A 20228-nucleotide genomic window follows, 5' to 3' on the forward strand; every position below is an offset into this window, starting at 1 on the left:
CGACACCAGGAAGGTGATTTATAGACACCCTGAAATTATGTCTTTGGCAATTGAAACCATAACACTCCGCAGACAGTTTCAAATAACCAGTTTCAAAATGCTCCCCTAAGCACTCTTTTTTTTTTTTTAAAGCACTTACCTTTTATTCATTGTTAAAACATCACCTATAAATACGTAGGTAAACTACCTACCAGGTGAACTATAACATCCTGCAATATATTGAAGTGAAAGAACAAGGGAAGGCTCCACTGTGAACCGCTGAAGTGGGTGAACCTCTCTCTTCCACCAGGATGCCCACATGCTGTATGTGGGAGCTGGCAGACAGACTGATGTATGCAGCAGGCCCCACCTGGATGCCAAGTATTGGCATAACAGTGTCTTATTTTTTGATTGGAAATGAATAGAAAAAGATGTTCTAATGTTTTCTAAAGAAGTTCTGATATTTTCTCATTTCCTCATTGCTCGCTCCCTGCAGGCAGTGGCAGCACCCCCACCTTTGTGTCTGTGTGTTCCGATCAGGCTGTGACCTATATCTGAGACAGGAAGATGGAGGATGGGTAGTTGGAATCTCCCGGCATCTGGGGAGCATTGCGAAGGGTAGGTTTTCTGGCAACATGCTTATGATCAGTGTCTCCAATTATTTTATGGCCGTCACTAATTGTAATTGTGTGTGTGTGAGTAAGAGGGGGTGGGGAGAAAGAGAGAGCGTGTGAAGGAGGGAGACTCAAAAAGGGAGGCAGGGGGTGAGGGGGAGAGAGAGATCTTAGAAGGCTGGGTGAGGCTGCTGCCTGCCAGCAGTGGAGATGATATTGGGGGGCACTGTTTGGGTATGGGGGAAGGGTTGCTGTACATTTTTGACTTTGACTAGGTGGAGACTGTGCCCCTTCCCCTTGGGAATTGTATGGACCCTGGTTGAATTTTTTTGGTATAAGCAAACTATTAAAATTTTCTTCTGTCAAGACAAATCCATTCATCCATCCATCCATCCATCCATCCATCCATCCTTCTCTGCATCCACCCCCCTCATCCATCCATACCAAAACTTCAAAAAGCAGTTCTCACAGGAAGTTTAAAATTATTTAGATTGCATCACTTTTTCAGAAAGATCTCTTCTAGGCAGTGTAACCCCCCTAATACCACACTACTCTATTTTTTACTCTTCGTCTGTGTATTTTCTTAGATGTCTTTGCTGCCAGCCTGTGAGCTACTCGTTCACCTGGATGCCGCTGGGGCCAGCACCGCACTGGTCAGTCAGGCTGGAGGCAGCGGTTTGGCTGGATAGAAACCGTACTTTCATTTGTTTGTCGAATGCCGAGAAAGTTCTCTAGCCTTATCCCTCAAAAATTGCCCTCACACGTATTTCTTTTATTTAATGATGCTGTCCTTAATAATTTGCGTCTGTAACAATGTGCAAATGTAGGCCTAGATCCATACTGAGTACCCTTCACTTTCCTGACTGCGGTCCCAAGAAACCTAACTAGAAGGTATATTGATTTTTCTTTCTTCTGGGCCTCAGCCACACACATTCCCACACAGTTTCAGACGTTAACAACTGAGGCAGGCACTGGCATCGTAGTTTGGGGAGTCTTAACGACAGCTTTGGCCTACATAGCTCCTTCATCTCAGGACATGTGTCTCCATCTGCCAGGCGGAGGGGCTTCTTCCAAGAAGCACTCACACCCGCGGTGAGTGTGTTTGGTGCAGGGGAGTTAGCGTGTCAGAGTAAGCCCCGAGCTGACGCCTCAGCAACAAGGAGGGCTGAGCTGAGCTCGAAGGCAGATGCAGCAGAAGTAGTACTCTCTCCGGAGAGGAGCCGTGACACTTTTGTGAAGGAAAACAAACTTCACACATGCCTAGCCGCTTCTCCCTTGAGAAATCCAGAGCTTAGTAAGAGCCAAAGAAAGGGTTGAGGGTTGAGAGCCATGCCTGCCTATGTCTATGGGGATGGACAGGGTAGACCCCAGTGAATAATCTTCCTGAACGTTCCGGAGCATTTGAGCATTTGCTGTCTCTTTTCTGGCATGGAGCCAGTTGTCTGGCCTGCTCTGAGAACCAGCGAGTGCATTTCTCGAAGGATATACATTTGGCTCCACATGCACTGGAGGACTGTAAGATGTAATTGCTTCCTGTTTTCTTCATCTTCCCTCCATATTAATTCTTTCACTTTTATCCCATCTGATGAAGAGAAGGCCACAGGAAACAAAACTACCCTTTCCCATTTGGTCTTCACCAACAATGTGTTTATGAAACCCTTGTTTAGCGGCTGGGGTCACAGTTGATGGTGTCAGGTGATTAGAGCTAGAGTTTAGCCAGCTCTGAAAGTGGCACAGTTTTAAACTCAGAGAAAAAACATCTTTTGTTTCAAGTCCCCGTAGGAGATGGGCAAATGGATGATCTGCTTTAGACCTTGCTTGAATATTCACTGTTGCGGTTGACTGCAGCGTCTACTGGCAGTCTACCTTCGACTGTTTACATGCCAATATTTTAAGAGAACCAGAGCAGGGAGGTCAGCCTGGGAAACTCATTTTACCACATGATGGATGCGGAACACACACACTGTGCTCAAACCACTGCTTTGAGCCTCCTATTTGTTTGCATAAATCATCTAAACGCCAAGTCCCCATGCAGGACGTGAAAAGTATCTTGGAAAGTGATTTACATTCTTTAGCTTGAAATTGGATTATAATCTAATTTAACATAGTTTTTTTTTCTTCCTCTTTAATTCTTAAATTCTTTTATTGTGGTACAATCCCCATAACACAAAATTTACTGTCTTAGCCATTTTTAAATGTACAGTTCAGTGGTATTAAATACATTCGTAATGTACAGCCACCACCACCATCCATCTCCATAACTCTTTCATCTTGTAAATCTGAAACTCTATCCATTGTCCTCTGCCCCCAGCCCCTGCGACCACCAGGGTGGTTGTCTACTTTCTGTCTCGATGATTTTGACTACTCTACCAAGTACCTAATACAAGTGGAATCGTGCACTGTTTGTCTTTCTGTGACTGGCTTATTTCACTTGGCATCATGTCCTCTAGGTCCATCCATGTTGTAACCTTATCAGAATTCCCTTTCTTTTTAAGGTTGAGTAATATTCCATTGTGTGAACCATATTTTGCTTATCATTCATCCATTGATGAACACTTGGGTTGCTTTCATGTTTTAGCTTTTGTGAATAATGCTGCTATGAACATGGATGTACAAATATCTCTTTGAGGCCCTGGGTTCAGTTCTTTTTTGTATATACCCAGGAGTGGAATTCTGGGTCCTATGGTAATTATATTTTTAATTTTTTGCGAAACTGCCACTATTTTATTTCTCTCCATTTGTCACTCTTCTCCAAATGGAAAGATAGATCTGAAAGTGTACTGTGGCCTTATCTTTTAACCATGTCCTCTGCCCACTATTTGTTCAGTTTCATATATATCTTGGGGGCATATATTGCCTCTAGTAATACGAAAGTGGACGACACAATATGAAGTAGGATCTTGATTTATTGCTGATGGGGATTAAGGACGGCACTTGTGACGATCACAGAGTGTGGTTTGTAAGTGGTGAATCACTGTCTTGTACACCTGAAAGTAATATTTCACTGTATGGTACACCTGAAACTAACATTACACTGTATGTTAGCTAACTGAATTTTAAATAAAAACTTAAAAAAACTTTTTGTGAGAAAATTTAAAGACTATAGGCTACACAATAATCATTATTATTTACTGAATGTCTTCTACATGTCAAGAACTTTATTAAGCACTGAGACTACATAGTAGAAAAGACTCAGTTTCTTTTTTTTTTTTTTTTTTTAAGATTTTATTTATTTATTTGATGGAGACAGCCAGCAAGAGAGGGAACACAAGCAGGGGAGTGGGAGAGGAAGAAGCAGGCTCATAGCGGAGGAGCCTGATGTGGGGCTCGATCCCAGAACGCTGGGATCACGCCCTGAGCTGAAGGCAGACACTTAACGACTGTGCCACCCAGGCGCCCCAAGACTCAGTTTCTGCCCTGAAATAACTCACTGTTCGATGGGGGAGACGTATATACACAGGGGTTTCAATGTCACAGTTATTATAATGGAAATATAATTGTATATCAGGCACAATTGGGAATGTCAGAAGGAGCTTTAAAGTTTGCTTGGGGGAAAACCAAGAGATAAGCTTTTAGTTGAAAACTGCATTAAAAGTTTGTCAACTGGATATGGACCAAGGGCATTCAATGCACAGGGGGATTCGGGCACAAAGAGAAATACCAGAAGTTTAGTGTGGATAGAGTGGGTGAGTTGTGAGGCCGGGAAGGGGCAAGAGATGAATAAGCAGGTAGGAGCAAGATAACAATAGATGTCGTACATCACAGTTCTTCTCTTGGGTAGCAGGAGGCCATGAATGGTTCTAAGCAAAGAATAAATAGTATCTGAGTTGAGTAATGTTCCATGTGTAAGACTGAGTGGGAAAGGGTTATTCTGGGAGCAGGGAGAACATTTAGGGGATGTGACAATGGCCCCAGCAAGAAATGATTAAACTTAATTCCAGGAGTGGAATTCTGGGTCCAGAATTCTGCCAGGAATTCCCAGGATTTTGGTTTGAGTGATGCATAGACCATGGTTTTATTCATTCAGAAATATTTATTATGTATCTATGAGTCCCAAGAAAAATGGTGAGTGCTGAGGATATTTAAGTGAAAAGACATAAGATCTGCCTACAGGGAGTTTCAACTTTAGTAGGAGAGAGTGAGGTCACAACTGACAAGTGAAATATGGCGTTTGCATAATGAAAGTGTGACTGTTACCTTCAGTAAGGATCCCAGCATCCCGAGCTTAAGGAACTTGCAAGACATCGAATGGTGACACAGTAGACACCTGCTTATGTGGGACCGGGACTGAGAAAGCATGGATTTAGAGTGATCAGGGTTGAAGTCTCAGTCGGGTCTTGTGAGTGATGATCTCAAGAGGGAGAATGGGGGTGTCTTAAGAGAAAATGGTCAAGGAGAGAAGCAAATTTTAAAGGAGTAACAGAGGAAGAGTTGCCAGCAAATAAGACTGAGAAGGAACTGTTAGACAAGAGGGAGACGTTTGTGTCTTATCTCCCGTCACTCTTGAAAGTCCTGCTTTGGTGGTAACAGAGGAGAAAAGTACCCCTATTATTTCCAATATCTATCTTGGTGCCTAGTATAGAGCAGTCATTAAAAAAAATGTTAATTCAGTTAAATGTAATAAGGGTTAGGAAATTAATTCTATCCTAAAATGTGATGAAGGAAGTGGAGAAATAATGTAATGCACAATATTTGAAAAGAACTGAATTTGATATTTATCGAATTTGTGATCCGGGAAACTTCAGTTTACAGCTGACTTCATCACCAACTGCGGGCCAAGTTTCTTGTCCTTCAATAATGCATGTACTGCAGTGTCCTCCTTAGTAAATCAGGGGATTGGGATAAGAGGCAAAGTCGTGTTTGGTTCTAAAATTCTGACTTTGGAAACATAATTAGCAGGGCAAGCTGAAGAGGTGATGTATTATCAAATGGAGGTATCCTGTCAGCTTTCACTGATATATTATCTTATAAAACATGGGGACATTAAGTATTTGATAGTGGAACTCTGGATATTGATTTTCCCCCCAGTCATAAATGGCCTTTGCTTCTGAAGAATGGTAGGCACTGCAGAGTTGTTTGTACCAGTAGATTGCGTCCCTGCAAAACGAATGTCAAACAGTGCATCTGGGTATTGTCTTGATAAATTACATGACTCAGTGATCACTGACCCACATTTTGTAATATGATTTTATAAAACCCGTGTGACAACGCTAATGCAGATAGATGCACTGTAGCTCTTATACAGTAGAGGCCAACGGTGTTCTTGGAAAAAAAATGAAAATAGGAAATGTAATTACAGATTTGCTATTATAAGATTGCATCTAAAGAAAGAATGTTAGGTGGGTGGATATTCTTTACAGGGAAGCTGTTAGAATTTCAAGCAAATTTACTGCATGCCAACCAATAATACTGCTTTGTCAAAATAATTGTTTATTTCTGTGCTTCCAGAATCTGTGCTGGCGTAGCACCAGGTGTGGGATAATAGGCTTGCATTCTGTACATATGCTGGGGTGCGTGGTACTTTGGCGTATGTGGTCTTGGTCTGGGATTTCCTTTTCATGACTTCATTTTTGTTGTGGCAGCCTCCATCTGAGGATTCATTCACAGCAGAGAAAAAGACACTGACCTTATCAGTGAAGATTTTAGCCTCGCTCCTGAAAGGAGAAAGAGTACTTCTGACAACAAATTCACTTGTGTTTACAGAAAAAGCATTAGGAGAGTTTTAAAGATTGTTTTTTTGAAACACAGCAGTTTTGTCACGTAAACTGCCAAGAGAGAAGGAGGAATTTAGTTTGCTTCAGTGTCCCAGACTTGTTCACCAAAATCTTCTTTTTAAAAAATGGAACATTTGAATTCTCTGAGTTTTGAGTGTGTGTGTCTCAGTGTGGCGTTGGAGTTTTTGCTTGGTGAAAGACTGAAGTTGTGGACTGGATGTGATTGTAGCTACCCTTCCGATTGCATTTCTTTCATCACGATAGGAATTTCAAGAAACACTAACTTGGTTTTTGATCACTTTTTGAGAACAGGGTTCCTCCTCTCTATTTGCCAAGTGTTCTTGATATGCTATTATTTTGCAGTTTAGTAATTCATTGCCAGAATTAAAATGGTGGTAAAAAGGCGGAGCCAAATAAGAAGGCTAGACAGTTTAGGTTTACAAAAGGACTTTTCTCCCCACTGTTTGTGATGGGCTGGGGACAAGGAGAATGATGAGGTCAGCTGTGGTCAGTTTGAAGTCATAAGCTTGTGGCATATGCAAGTAGAGATGTGAGCCTCGAGGTTAAATGTCATCATCTGTAGCATTAGTTGAAGTTTGTGCATGGAAGAGATTACCCAAGGGAGAGTATGAGGAATGAGATAAGTAAAGCTCTGAGAGTAAAATCTTGGTAAAGATCAATTTTTAAGTGGCTGTTGGAGAGAGACAAGGAAACTCAAAAAGAAGAGTCAGTCAGTCATGAGGAAAACCTTGAAGGTTACGGCAGGAGAGAATTTTAAAAAGAAGGAAATGGTCAAAAACGACCAATGCTGCAGGAAGATAAAGTAATAATGGAACTGGAACGTGTCCATTTTATTTGTCAACCAGTAGGATGAAACTGACCGTTGTGAGGACCAGGTCGGTGGAACAGTTGTGGCAGAAACCCAGACTGCAACAGATTAAGGAGTAAATAGGAAAAGAACAAAAAGAACAAATACTATTTTCCTTTTAAAGAAACTAGTTTTTCTTCAGTGGAGTTGCAGTTTGGCGTGTGTGTGTGTGGGGGGTGGGGGGAGTGGTAAATGAAGATTTCAAAGAGAAAGAGGGTTTAAAAATGTTGTAATGATGGAAAGAAAAGTCTGTTGGGGCCAGTTTGGGGATTTTTGTCAAGACAATATAATTTGACAGAACATGGTGGTGGGTAGATTAGATGCAGGATTATTTAATAAACTTTCTTGGAAGAACGTGCAGTGCAAGCAAGGAAACAAAAAGAGAAAGGTGAGGAGCTGGAGGTTGGACTGAGGTTATGGTGTGAATCTCTTTAAAAATAGTTGACGATTGTAGTCTGTATCCCAATGGAATTCCAAGGTCACAGGTAGGAGAAGATCATTCTCAGAGCCCAAAGTAAATATTGTCGGTAGCCCTGAGTACTGAAAAATTTGCAAAGGAAGGAGACTCTGGAGGCAATGGGCTTTAGAGGTGGCACGGGTAGAGTTGGAAATAGTGGGGGTGGGGTTGGTTGTGGGAAATGGGCGGCCCTGACATATGTATGGAGGGTACCTGTGGCTGGCTGCACTTGAAATCGCCGACCTGTGAGAGGTCCGAAGTGACTGGAGAACAACTTTTAGACTTGTTTCTCAAAAAGTGTATAACACTTTGGGGCGCCTGGGTGGCTCAGTCCATTAAACGTCCAACTCTTGATTTTGGCACAGGTCATGATCTCAGGGTCATGAGATTGAGCCCCGAGTCAGGCTCCACACACTCAGCACGGATCTACTTGTCCCTCTCCCTTTGCTCCTCTACCTCTCCACTTGCACTCTCTCCCTCTCAAATAAATAAAATCTTAAAAAAAAGTATATAACACTGTTAAGAAGTATGGGTCAGAAGCATGGGTCTTGTGCACTGAATGCTACTCATGGCTCATGACTAAGATGGATGAAAAGGAATGACTGGGTCTTACCTTAGAATTCCTTAGGAGGAACTCATCCAAAGAGCTTTGATACCCTTGTTTATTTATACCCCTACATCTGCAACAATGGAAGTATCTGACATGTTAAGAAAACAAAAAATGACGAAGAGATGTTTGGGACCCTTTAAAAGAATGTCCAATAGAAAGAGGAATCAATTCCCCAAACTGTAGGATAACTACTGAATTAAAGGCAAGGATGAATCTAAAGTGGAAAAATTGGCTTGGGGTGAAGTGATTCCCTTTTAGTCCTTCAGTGACACAGACGTCTGTGTGGTTATCATGAACTGTTTAATAGAATCCCAAAGCAGGAAGAGTCCAACCTTTCCTCCAATTAAAAAAATTCTCTTTCAAGTATCCCTAACAAATTGGGTGAACATCTCCAGTATCTCAGGTTCATTACCGGCCATGATGGTCTTCGGTGTACGTCTCTGAGAGATGGTGCGCTCATCTCTAGCAGTAAGAAGATAACAGGCTGTAAGGCTGCCCATTCCATTTACAAATGCTAAATTCTTTGTCAGCCAATGGCTCTACAATCCTCCTTACCCCCAAGATTATTTTCTCTGAAAATGTCTTCCTTATGTAGAGATTTCACTCAGTGATCCTATTTTAAGTGCTCTGGAGTTACTCTTTTAGAAGTTTAGGGACCTCTATCTTTTTTCACATATATCTTTCTACCATTTTTTTACATCCTATAGCCTCCAGGTCTTCAAATACGTTGTCACTGGGTGTGAGGATCTAGAACCACACAGTTCTCCAGATGTGAGCTGGTGGTGTTAGTAGAGCCATTGCCTGTCTTTTTTCAAACACAATATCACCAACAGAGTCTTGTTTTTTCTTTTTTCTTTTCATTTTTTTTCAAATCTTAGCAAGGGGGTCATAGGGCTCGCTAATACAGCAGGTTTTTGACCTTAGAGTTTATATTTTCACACAAAGTGCTATAAAGTGGGAATTACCCATTTTATCCTTTTACAGTAGATTATATTATATTTTAACTAATTAATTATTTAATTAATTTGTCAGAGAGAGAGAGAGTCACAAGCAGGGGGAGTGGCAGGCAGAGACAGAAGCAGACTCCCCCACTGAGCAAGGAGTGGATGCAGGGCTCCATCAGATCCCAGGACCCTGGGATCATGACCTGAGCTGAAGGCAGCGACTTAACCCACTGAGCCACCCAGGCATCCCATACATTTTAAACATAAATGCAGTTTAAAATTTTATCTTGCTGGCTTCATCCTACCTTTGAGAGCTTCTTGAATCTTGATAATGCTAAACAATACATTTGCCTACTTTCCAGATTTGTGTCATCTGTAAAAAGGTTTTGCCCCAATTCTTGATGCATTCATTGAGTAAAAAGAGAATCAAGAACAGGGTATAGAAACATGCCAACAAAGCTCTTTCTGCTTGCTAATAATTTTATGCACTGACACGCCACAGGACAATTTTCTAAACAGTTACAAATCTACCTACGTCATTACTATCCAGTCCATAGGGCTCCACTGTATCAGAGGAGTTTTATGAAAGACTGCCATATGTCATGGTGAAATCGATGTGCATTTTCTGGCTTAAAGATCTTTCAAAGGTTCTCCATTCCTCTCAGAATAAAGTCTAGACTCTTCCACATGGTTTTCAGTTCTGATTTTGGTTGCTTCTCCTGCCTTTCTCTTTTCATTCCTCACTCTGCACTCTGAATTCTGTATTCCAGTGTTTCTGAACTACTTGCAGCTCCATAAGCTCTCATGCCCTCTGTCAACTCAAAGCCTTTCACCTCTTATTCTCTTCCACTGGCATGTTCGTGGTCCCTAGTCCCTAGCTCTTTCGGCCTGCCTTATTTCTCTTTGTCCTCCTCATCTACAATGAGATGCCAGTCTCTTAGTCTGTTTCCCTCATTAAGAGCTTCCCTTCATCTTTCTCCATTACAGCCATGTTTAATCCCATAAAGACTGGCCTTGTTTTCTTTTCCATGTCTCCCTCTAGACTGAAATCCCCTTGAAGGCAATGACTGGATACTTTATCTCCAAGGCCTGTGTGGTACCAAGCACATGGTAAGGACTCGGTACACTTTTTTTTTTTATTCTTTTTTGGTACTCAGTTCTGACTGGTGTTTGAATAAATTTTACCTGTGATATTCTTTCCATCTATTCTCCTTCTAATAACTGTATAAAAATAGTTTGCACTGAATCATTTTTGGCAATCTCCTGCTGGCCTCTGGTGATCACCTATTTCCCTACTAAGTGCATATAAGTTATCTAGTGAAGAATACCCTTTAGAATGTTGCTGGCTATGAAAGTCAAACTCTTGTGGCTTTAGAATACGAAATCCCCTTTTTGAAATCTGAGGCATTTGCTTAGCTCTGATCTTCTGGCAATTTTCCCATTCTCTCTGATTTTTTTTTTCCCAGGACACTAGCAGCTGTGATAACAGCTGCAAATTGTTTTAATTGTCTTAGATGTAATGCATCTGGACTCGAACACGTTTTAAAGCTGCTAGACACTCTCTTACTATCTCCCTTACTAAGATTTGTGTTCCATCCATTGCAACCTGAATACCATTCTCCTTCGAGGAGGAAAAATGGAAGCAGACCAAAGAGAGAACTTTTCTGCTTTTTTTTCTTTCATCATCTTCATCAAGCTGTTGACTTATCATTCCTTTGTCTTATTATTATTATAAACGTAACTTTAAAACAGCAACAACATTCTTATTTTGGTGTCATCTCAATTATAATCTGGAAGGTTTTACCAGCCAGGTGGTTGGGGGCAGGAAGAATACCAGTGGATGGACAGGAGACAGCAACTGTTATTATCTCTCTCTCTCTCCCTCTTTCTCTCTCCTCTCTCAAAGACCAGCTTGGTACCAGACATTGTGATAGACCGAGAGCTTGCTACAAATATGATTTACTCTCTGTTTTTAGGGAGCTCAGGTCAAGTAGAGAGTGCTAAAGACCACAGTGTCACATCCCAGTTAACTGTGCATCAACCCTGGCAAAAAAGAGGTGCTGATAATTATTTTACATGGTTGAGTTTTATACCCATCCATCCATGGATCTTTTAAGTCATGGTTTTCAACCATAGTTATATGTTAGAATCCGTCAGGGATTCTGGACTGAGTAGCAATAAAGTAGGTGGATTTGTAACTATTTGAAAACTTTTATAACACAACAGACTAACTCAGTCAGGATCTCTGAGGAATGAAGTCTAGGGGCAGTATCTCTAGAAAGCTCCCTTGGGGAGTCAGAGAACGGAGAATCCCGTGTGTTGGTAGCGCTGTGCCAGAGACCGAGGAAGAGGTACACACTTATGCAATACGAAGTCCTTGCCAGAGGTAACTCTTTGAGGAGACAAGGCATTCTCATGGAAAAGAGCAAAGTAAAAATGCAAGGTCACGTATTGTACGATTAAGAGCCAAAGTGAGAAGTAGAAGTAAAAAAAAAAAAACACAACAAACCATGGAAGTTGCAGGTGAAAGGAGACAAGTCACAGGCCAGAGTTGTGAGAGAAGGGTTGGGGTAGGTGGGCTAAGGTGAGCTTTGAAGGATGCATGGGATGGTCGGACAGGTGGTAGGACAGAGAAATGCAGTTCTGACCAGGAGTATATAATGAACAAAGGTTTGGTGGCAGGAATGAATATGGAGTATTTTGGGCATATTGAGGACCAGATCAGTCAAAATGGAGCAGAAGTTTTGAAGACTAATCAGACTAGGGTTATGGAAGTAAGACCCAAATATGGAGAACTTTGCGTGCTATTTTGAGGCATTTGTCTTTAAACCGATACCATCGGTTTAAAAATCACTGTGCAAAGCTCCTAGAAACCTGGCGCTAACTCTCACAAGCTGGTATGAGCCGGCTTCAACACGCCACTGCGCGTGTTTACTACATCAATTCTCTTATGATAACGGTTGGTCGCTGGGAAGATGTGCCTTTGAAGTGTACTATTCAGCTTAGTCTAAACTTACCTAACTCATTAAAAAATCAGGATGGTGGTGTTGGAGGAGGAGAAAAATCCCTGACACTCACACTTGTCAGCGAGCATTCATGTCTTAGGAAATGTGATTCCAGAAGCTTCTTCGGCTGACAGAGCTTCCCCCCCCATCAAACTCCCCCGCCCCATGCTTGGAGTGTGGCTGGGCGGAGCTTTTCACCTTAATTCGTGGAGTTTCCAGCAGAGCAGCTAAGGGGTTAGAACGTCTGGGAAAAAGTACGAATATGTTGAATAAATCCCATTTCCATGCAAGGGTGCTCTGTGTTCCCCCAGAGGCATCATAGTTAGTTGTATTTGCATGTTTTGCGAAGCTCAACTCCTGCTGCATGGGACCCTTTCAACTTTGGCTTCTGAAGCTATGCCCCCTTAGTTCCCAGATAAAAGGAGCCCAACCGCACCAGCATTGCATGTGAAGACGGTTCGCGAGACTTGAAGCACCACCAGACCTGGTGTGATCGCAGTTGCCTCTCCCCAGCGCCCCGTCACTCCCAGCGCCAGTTAACGCTGGCCTTCAGTGCTTCAACAAGGCTGCGTGGGGGTGAGAGTGCAGGGGTCCACTCTGAGCGTCCGCACGCCACCTGGGTCCTGCGCCAGGCCCAGGCGAGCCTTCCACGGGCAAAGCCGCCACAAAGCCCTCCGCTGAATCCACATTTCCCTTTTCTTCCCCGCTTCAAAAACAACTCATGTGTGGGTAAGAAAGCCATTTAGTCAAAAATAAATACTAAAATGTTTTTTCCTTTTGATAATGTTCCTGGTTCCGTCACTCGGCATTATGCTCCATAATGTGCCGCGTGCAGCCATTTTGTCATCGCTTTGGGTCATCCTTGCTCACAATTGGTTATTTACTCAGGGGCTTTTGAAATTATTGAGTTGACACATCTGTCAGACGGCAAAAGCAGAAATGCTAAAAGGTCACTTGGAGAGAAACCAGCTGCTCCAGACAAACCTTTCTGCCTCCAAATTGCACAATCATTACAGCCTGGCAGATGGGGCCTCTGCTTTCATTTCAGCACTCCCCTTGCCTTCAGGTATTTAGCTACCCTACCTCCTTGCCAGGTCAGCCAGGCCTCCTTGTAATTACCCACACAATAGGCATCTCTCTGCTTAAGAATAACAGCTCCATTTTCTCTAAATAGGAAACCAGTTTCCTCACAGATACGAGCTACCCAACACGTGCCACAAACTTTCCTATTGACAGATTAGTTTTGACAGAAGTAAGTATGTTTCTATTACTTCTGCAGCCTTCAGTCCACCTAGAAACATGAGGTTTGGTCTGATTTAACACTCTGGAGGGCTTTTGAGGGTCTCAGTAGATGGCCTCTGGAGAATAGGTCCGGGATTCCCTTTCCCCTTCAACTAATCCTTCCTCATCCTCACCTCGTTCACCTCTGTGTGCCCCGGAGAGCTTGTGTCATGTCGGGAGGAACAGGGCAAAAGGCGATGCCTGTTTGTGCCGCTCCATGGGGAGGTTTCATTTAGAAGACTTTTCAGTCAGCCTGGCTCCCCTGAGGCCACAGAGTCTGAAAGGTATGTGTGCACGTGAGTGCCTGCGTTTATGGCAGTGAGAGATCATGTGAAATAAAAATTAAAAATAAAAACAAGCTGATATTGAGCCTCAAGCCTGTATAGGGAGTGGAATCTTCCATAAAGCAGATTCTCATAAACTCTGCTTTGGGGGACAGTTAATATGTCAGCAGCTATAATAACAGCATCTTAACCTTTCAGAGTAATAACAAATGAACTGATAAATATAAGGTGGTGTGTCTCAAACTTAGTGGCCGTGGTGGTGGTTTTTAGCAACCCCAGTTTAAACGTGGTTATTTTCCCTGAAGTAGTGATATTACCAGCAGGAAGGTTGAAGTTTGCTCTGTGTCTTAAGGACACGTCAGTGGATGAGTTCGGAAAGCACCACATTGAGGTACATGCGTGAGGCAGAGAGTGCAAGGGGCTGTGGGAATTGCCTTGTAAATACAATTAGAACCCTGAAATCATCACATGTTGAGTAGATCGCACAACCGCAGTATCTCCTTTCAGCCTGGTGGGGCTTCACACATAAATGGACGTGAAACTTGAGACTTCGATTGGGCAATGCTATCAAAGAGCTTCAAGCAAAGAACAATAACAAAGTCTTCCACAACCCAGTATCATGACAACTCATGGTTGAGGCCATGAGTGTTGATGTTTTCCCTTTCATTTCCCCTTGATCTACTTACTACCTTGCCCATCAGTCTTCCGTCTTTTATTCTGGGGACTAAACAGTAACTTCATGGTGGGCTTTGGGGTCTGCGAGCACAAAGAGTAATTGCTATTAGCAGCAAAAGGGGGACTCTGCACTGTACCTCTGTTATCCCACAAGAATTCAAACACGTTCTGTTGTACACCATAGCCTGAGACTAGCAGGGAATCAGGAAATGGTGAAGAGTGGGAATGAGACTCTGGCAACCAACCAACCTGTTCTAGGTAATTCTTCTGTGATAAGATAAAACAGTAAGCTAGTAAATAACTTTACCGTTTGCTTCAGGAAGTTCTTGCAAATTAGTTTATCTGGGCAAAAAGTTTGGTCCTACGGGTAAACAGTTCTGTCAGGATGAGAGATTGCTCATTGACGCAATGGTTCACTTATCAGATGGTATTTATCACCACTTGCTTCAGGACATGAGTGTTTCTGTAGTCATCAGTCCTAAATTACTGTGTCATAAACTTTGTCTAATCTCAATTAATTTCTTGCCTTGAAAGACTCCTCCTTAAACCAGATCCCAGAATCCTGGAAATGTCCTCTTCTGATCTCTCTCTTGTGTGATATTATTAAGACGCTGTCAAGGTGTTGTTCTCCATTACTGCAGTAAGTCTGAGAAACTTAGTTTTGCTCAATCAACAGTTTTTTTCTGGTGGTCTTTTTGGGGAAGTTGATAGTCCACAAAGTCCACAGAGTCCAGTCTTGCATTCACTACAGAAAGCGAGAACACCCCAGTAATTGAGAGCGTGGGTGATGGGGCAGGTCTCAAGGTAGATTTCGAGCATGTATGTGCTCTACAGGGGTTCCCAGAAGTTATGTATGGAGAGAAACTGGTGGAAAAAGAGACATCCTCTGGTTCATGGGACAAAATCAGAGTATTTGTTAAGTTTAATATTGAAGAGTAAATGGTGGGGTGCATGGCTGGCTTCGTTGCTAGAGTATGTAACTCTTGATCTTAGGGTCTTCAGTTTAAGCCCCATGTCAGTCTTAGAGCTTACTTAAAAAAAAAAAAATGAACAAATGGTCTTACTTTGAGCTCACCAGCTATTGAAACTTCGGGGCAGATTGGATCCTTACGCAGAAAGGACATATTGCGGAGCTGTGGGAGAGGGGGGTGACTGGGGAAGACTTTATGCAGGAGGTAGCCTGCATTTGAGGTGGGTGTTGAACAATGGGTAGAATTTCTGTGCATGCGTGAATGCGTGCATGTGTATGTGGAAGTGGGTCGTGAGGACATTTGGAATAGAGTAAAATGAGGGAGGCAGTAAAATGAAGCGGTTAAGGGAATGGGCGTATGATTCAGAGGTCTGCATTTGAAGTCTGATTCCACCACTTAGAATCGTGTGGATGGGGGCGCCTGGGTGGCGCAGTCGTTAAGCGTCTGCCTTCGGCTCAGGGCATGATCCCGGCGTTTCGGGATCGAGTCCCACATCGGGCTCCTCCGCTGGGAGCCTGCTTCTTCCTCTCCCGCTCCCTTGCTGTGTTCCCCCTCTCGCTGGCTGTCTCTCTGTCACATAAATAAATAAAACATCTTAAAAAAAAAAAAAGAATCGTGTGGATGGTCATGGACAAGTTGCTTAACTTCTCCAATTCTCATCTATAGAATGGGGATATGATACCTACTGTATTAGGGTTATTAGGAGGACAAAATGAGATAACGTATGTAAAGTAGTTGGAAAATTATGTGGATATGGTAAAGGCTCAATAGGTGATGGCTGTTATGATCATTCTTTGTTATTATTATAGGCTAACACAACAGAGAAGTGAATGGAAAGAAAGCTCAGGACTTATTTTGGGAGAGACTGAAGCTTAAACCATGCATGCAAAAGTAGTAGAAAGCAATTCAGGAAGAGTCAGCGTCAATTGTAAAAAAAAAAAAACCTTGAATTTGTTTTTAAAAAATTTATTGAGTAGGTGGAGGGGATCCCGTAAAGGATTTTTATGCAGGAGAGCGACATGATTACCAGCTGTGCTGATAATACATAGGTTGGATGAAAAGAGAGACCAGTGAGCTAGGAGGCTGTAGTAAAGTCAAGAGTATGGCATTTCTAACACTGAAAGAAAAAAAACAACTGCAAGAGGGAGTTTTGGGAGGGTTTGGGGGTTAAAATATCCTTTTGTCCATTTAATTTAGGTTAAACAAATCAGTATAGAACTCTAAGCCCTTAATCTAAAATACATCAAATGAATTTTAGCCACACATTTCAAACTAGCTCGTCATGCTAGTGTCATCATTTATGCTCTGAGCCTCTTGCTGTCTGACACTTGAGCCCAAGAACCCTGGGCATGTGGAATGAATGCATCTGAACTCTGTCCAGTTTATAATGTATTTATGTTACCTAAGAACTTACAATGGGATTAGAGCCCTTTGAATAGTAGAGTGTGTTGCTTAGTTTTACCTGAGTTCTGCAAATTCTAACCTACTCTAACTTTTTATGAGATAGGATGCTAAATTTGATGCCCTTCCCTTCCTTTTGAGTTCATATCAATTTAGGAAGGAAGCATTAACAAATACACTGAATATAGTATTTTCTGAATCAGTTCTTGCCATGCTTCATCTATTGGCATTCAAATTTATTTAATTAGTAGGCTTTAATTTGCACTAAACAGAAAAGCCAGGATTCAGAGCAAGCATCAGGTGACACTAATGTTAGCCTAATTGGTCGATCTGTGTTAATTATCAGGTAACCTGGCTAAATAATAAAGCCATTCACAGACAAGGACAGAGTGATTTTAAAAGTCTCTATTTAATAAGGGCTCACTTCCCTAGAACAGTCTAGCAGCTTTTAGAGCCACAATGTGTTATTTGTAATGCCTCTTGTTAGAGATTCTATTTTTAGGTGGAGGATGAATATTAAGGATTGGGATTTAAGTCCAAGAGGTAAAAATCAGAGTAGTGGAAACCACATAACGGAGGGAGATCAGCTTCAAGGGTTGGGATATTTAGAATGAAAATGAATAACATAATGTGTTTTATTCTTAAATAATTATTAAACTTCTGAAACGACTGAGATCAATCTATATAAAATCCAAACCACTTTCAACAAAAGTTAACTCTCCCCTCCCAGGATTGGATTTTCTCCCATAGTATTATTTCTCAAAAACTTTCATCTAGCTTCACAATTAAGCTGGATAGTCATAAGTCAAATTTTAACCCTCTTACATGAGGAGTGAGGTAGGGAATAAGCTTAGGGTGGAGAGGGTTTTTTGTAGAGTCCAAAAGGTTAATGGGAAGTGTCTTATGTAGAGAGAAGGGAGGTGGCCCCTCTCATTCATCCTGGGAAGTTAAAGTAAGATGATGCTGGGAGGGTGTGAAGCCAGACTAACCTAATTGTCTTGCCTACATTTCTTACTTCACAGCAAAACTCATTCAATCACCCTTTCAAGTTTAGGTTTTAGGATTGTTAAAATGGGAAGATATGGCCTATAGGCCAACTTTGTCTCCTTGCGTGTTTTCAGACAGTCCATGAGCTAAGAATATATATATATATATATATATATATATATATATATATATATATATATTTATATTTATATTTATATTTATATTTATATTTATATTTATTTATTTATTTGAAGGAGAGACAGAGATAGCATGAGAGAGCATGAACGGGGAGGAGAGGGAGAGCAGGGAGCCCGGCCCGGAGCTCCGTCTTAGGACCCTGAGATCGTGACCTGAACCAAAGGCAGATGCTTAGCTGACTGAGCTACACAGGCGCCCCTGTTTTTATATTTTTAAATGATTGTAAAATATCAAAAGAAAAATTATATGTTGTGACACATTTAAGTGTTATGGAATTCAAATTTCAGTGTTTAAAGTTTTATTGGAACCCAGCCATGCCCATTCATTTGCGTGTGGTCTCTGGCTGTTGTCCGTGACTGCTTTCCCAGTACAGGGGCGGGGCTGAGTAGCTGTGATGGAGACTGGCCTGCAAAGCCTACAGTATTGGTTGTCTGGCCTTGATAGCCAAAGTTTGTCCACCCTTGCACTAGAAGATGGATTTTTATGCTCATATCGACATGTCTTCCTAGAATTTTGAAAGGAATTCTGAGCCCTTAATTATAACTTCCTGACATCACAACCTCATATCCACTTGTTACTGAGCATATTTGTTTCAAATAATTAATCCTTACTAATAAGAACATGACAGCCTGGACTAACTTTCCACGGCAGTGCTTACACTTTAGTCTTCTGCCTCACTTTGAACTTGCCCAAACTACAACATATTATCACACAATTAGAATCATTCATTAAGAAAAAATGACTTTTATTAGTTTTTTCATTAAGCTGAGAAAGAAATTTTAAATGTTATGTTAACATAGAAGAGAGATGATGTTAATGACTTTGCAAAGCACCTTGAGAGATCTTGGGTGATAATGAGAACGGAATGTGTACTGGGTAAACGACATACCAGTCACCTCGTTGTTGAAACACACATTTACACATTGGAAGATAAAATTACCTGGAGAGTGTATCATTCCCCCCCCCCCCCCAACTTCTCTCTCTCACACACACACACACACACACACACACACACACACACACACTCAATGACTGAAGTCCAAGCAGGCTGTTCCATAGACAGTAGCAATGTTGCACACACGGTATCGTATGGAGAGTCAGCTGAATTGCGAATTATACAGCAGCTCTTACCTTGACTGACTGTTCATTATTTATGAAATGTGAGGGAGAGCAACGGTTTTCTGTTTAGCATGTAATAAGCACTTAATAAAAGTTACCTATGACTACTATTAGTAGTGGAAACTTGATTAACTTGAGTATGTCTCCAGAAAGTATTTTGGGAGCCAGCTAATCGAATGCTCTTTGTGATTCTTAATGGTACAACTGGAGAGTGTATTAGAGATTAGAACTCAGACCGTGAGTGTTGCTGTATGTAAGACCAAAAGGAAGGTGTTTCATGGCTCGTTTAGAGCAACAGAGACGGGAGAGGAATGTAACGTGCTTCTGTATGGAGTCTTGGCAGAGGTCAGTTCTGGAGATCGCTGACTGAGGCCCCGTAGTTGAGTGTGGCTGGCAGTGGCTTTAATTAGCAAAATAAGTATTGGCAGGAAATAAATCTGAATATACCCTCAGCTTTGCTGTAGTCTTCTCTACTGCGTATTGCTTAGCATTTTACCTGTCTTATCCCTCGAGGTCTTTGAGTTTGTAACTCTTGATTAGAAACACTGTTGAGGAATCCATTAGAGGGGTGTTTTAAGGGACTTGGATATGCACGCACGTGTGTGTGCATGTATGCATATATATAAGTAAATAATTAGTTTTCGTGTTGCTGCTAGGGTCCAGATTTCGAAATCATATAGTTAAATAAAGCCTCCCGACTAAAAAGAACTTAAGGCAAATTCTGTAGTACATTTCTCTGTGTCTGGTAGTGAAAAAAAAATCCCTCCTGTTCTTTTTTTTAATGATGTAGTCTTCTTACTATTTATTATGCTCAACGATACAAGTCGAAGGGGATCAGCTCACAGAAAGCTGGCACTCTCTGAAAATGTGCGCATCCTTGGGTTACATGAATTTGCTCTTCTGATCTGAGGGTACCATAAAACCCTTAGGGAAGGAGCAGAATGCTTTCTTGTCCAGAGAATTTTGAACACTAGCCAGAGTAAATGAATGTCCTCTGGCTGAATGATGAGACTCAGACTTACTATGTAGACACCTGTCCATTAAATACTTATTAGACACAGTCCTTTTGCTCTCCAGCGGCCCTGGGTAAGTCTGATTTCTTTTCCAATCACATATTAGGG

General features: G+C 41.8%; 1 protein-coding gene across 9 annotated transcripts in view; it reads left to right on the top strand.

The window, feature by feature from the left end:
* LOC123797886 (uncharacterized) overlaps window positions 1-20228 on the top strand; it is a 297452-nt gene that overhangs the window by 54106 nt on the left and 223118 nt on the right. For all 9 annotated transcript variants that reach the window (XR_015725794.1, XR_015725795.1, XM_087864735.1 and 6 more), the window contains one exon: window positions 10229-10296. Coding sequence is in view for 7 of the 9 variants with exons in the window: in XM_087864735.1 (XP_087720861.1) it covers window positions 10229-10296 (68 nt within the window). In the remaining 2 variants the exon portion in view is untranslated. The remainder of the gene's footprint in view (window positions 1-10228; window positions 10297-20228) is intronic.

Source organism: Ursus americanus, chromosome 9, assembly GCF_024610735.1.
Source record: "Ursus americanus isolate L20-20 chromosome 9, mUrsAme1.1.p, whole genome shotgun sequence".
NCBI lineage: Eukaryota > Metazoa > Chordata > Mammalia > Carnivora > Ursidae > Ursus > Ursus americanus.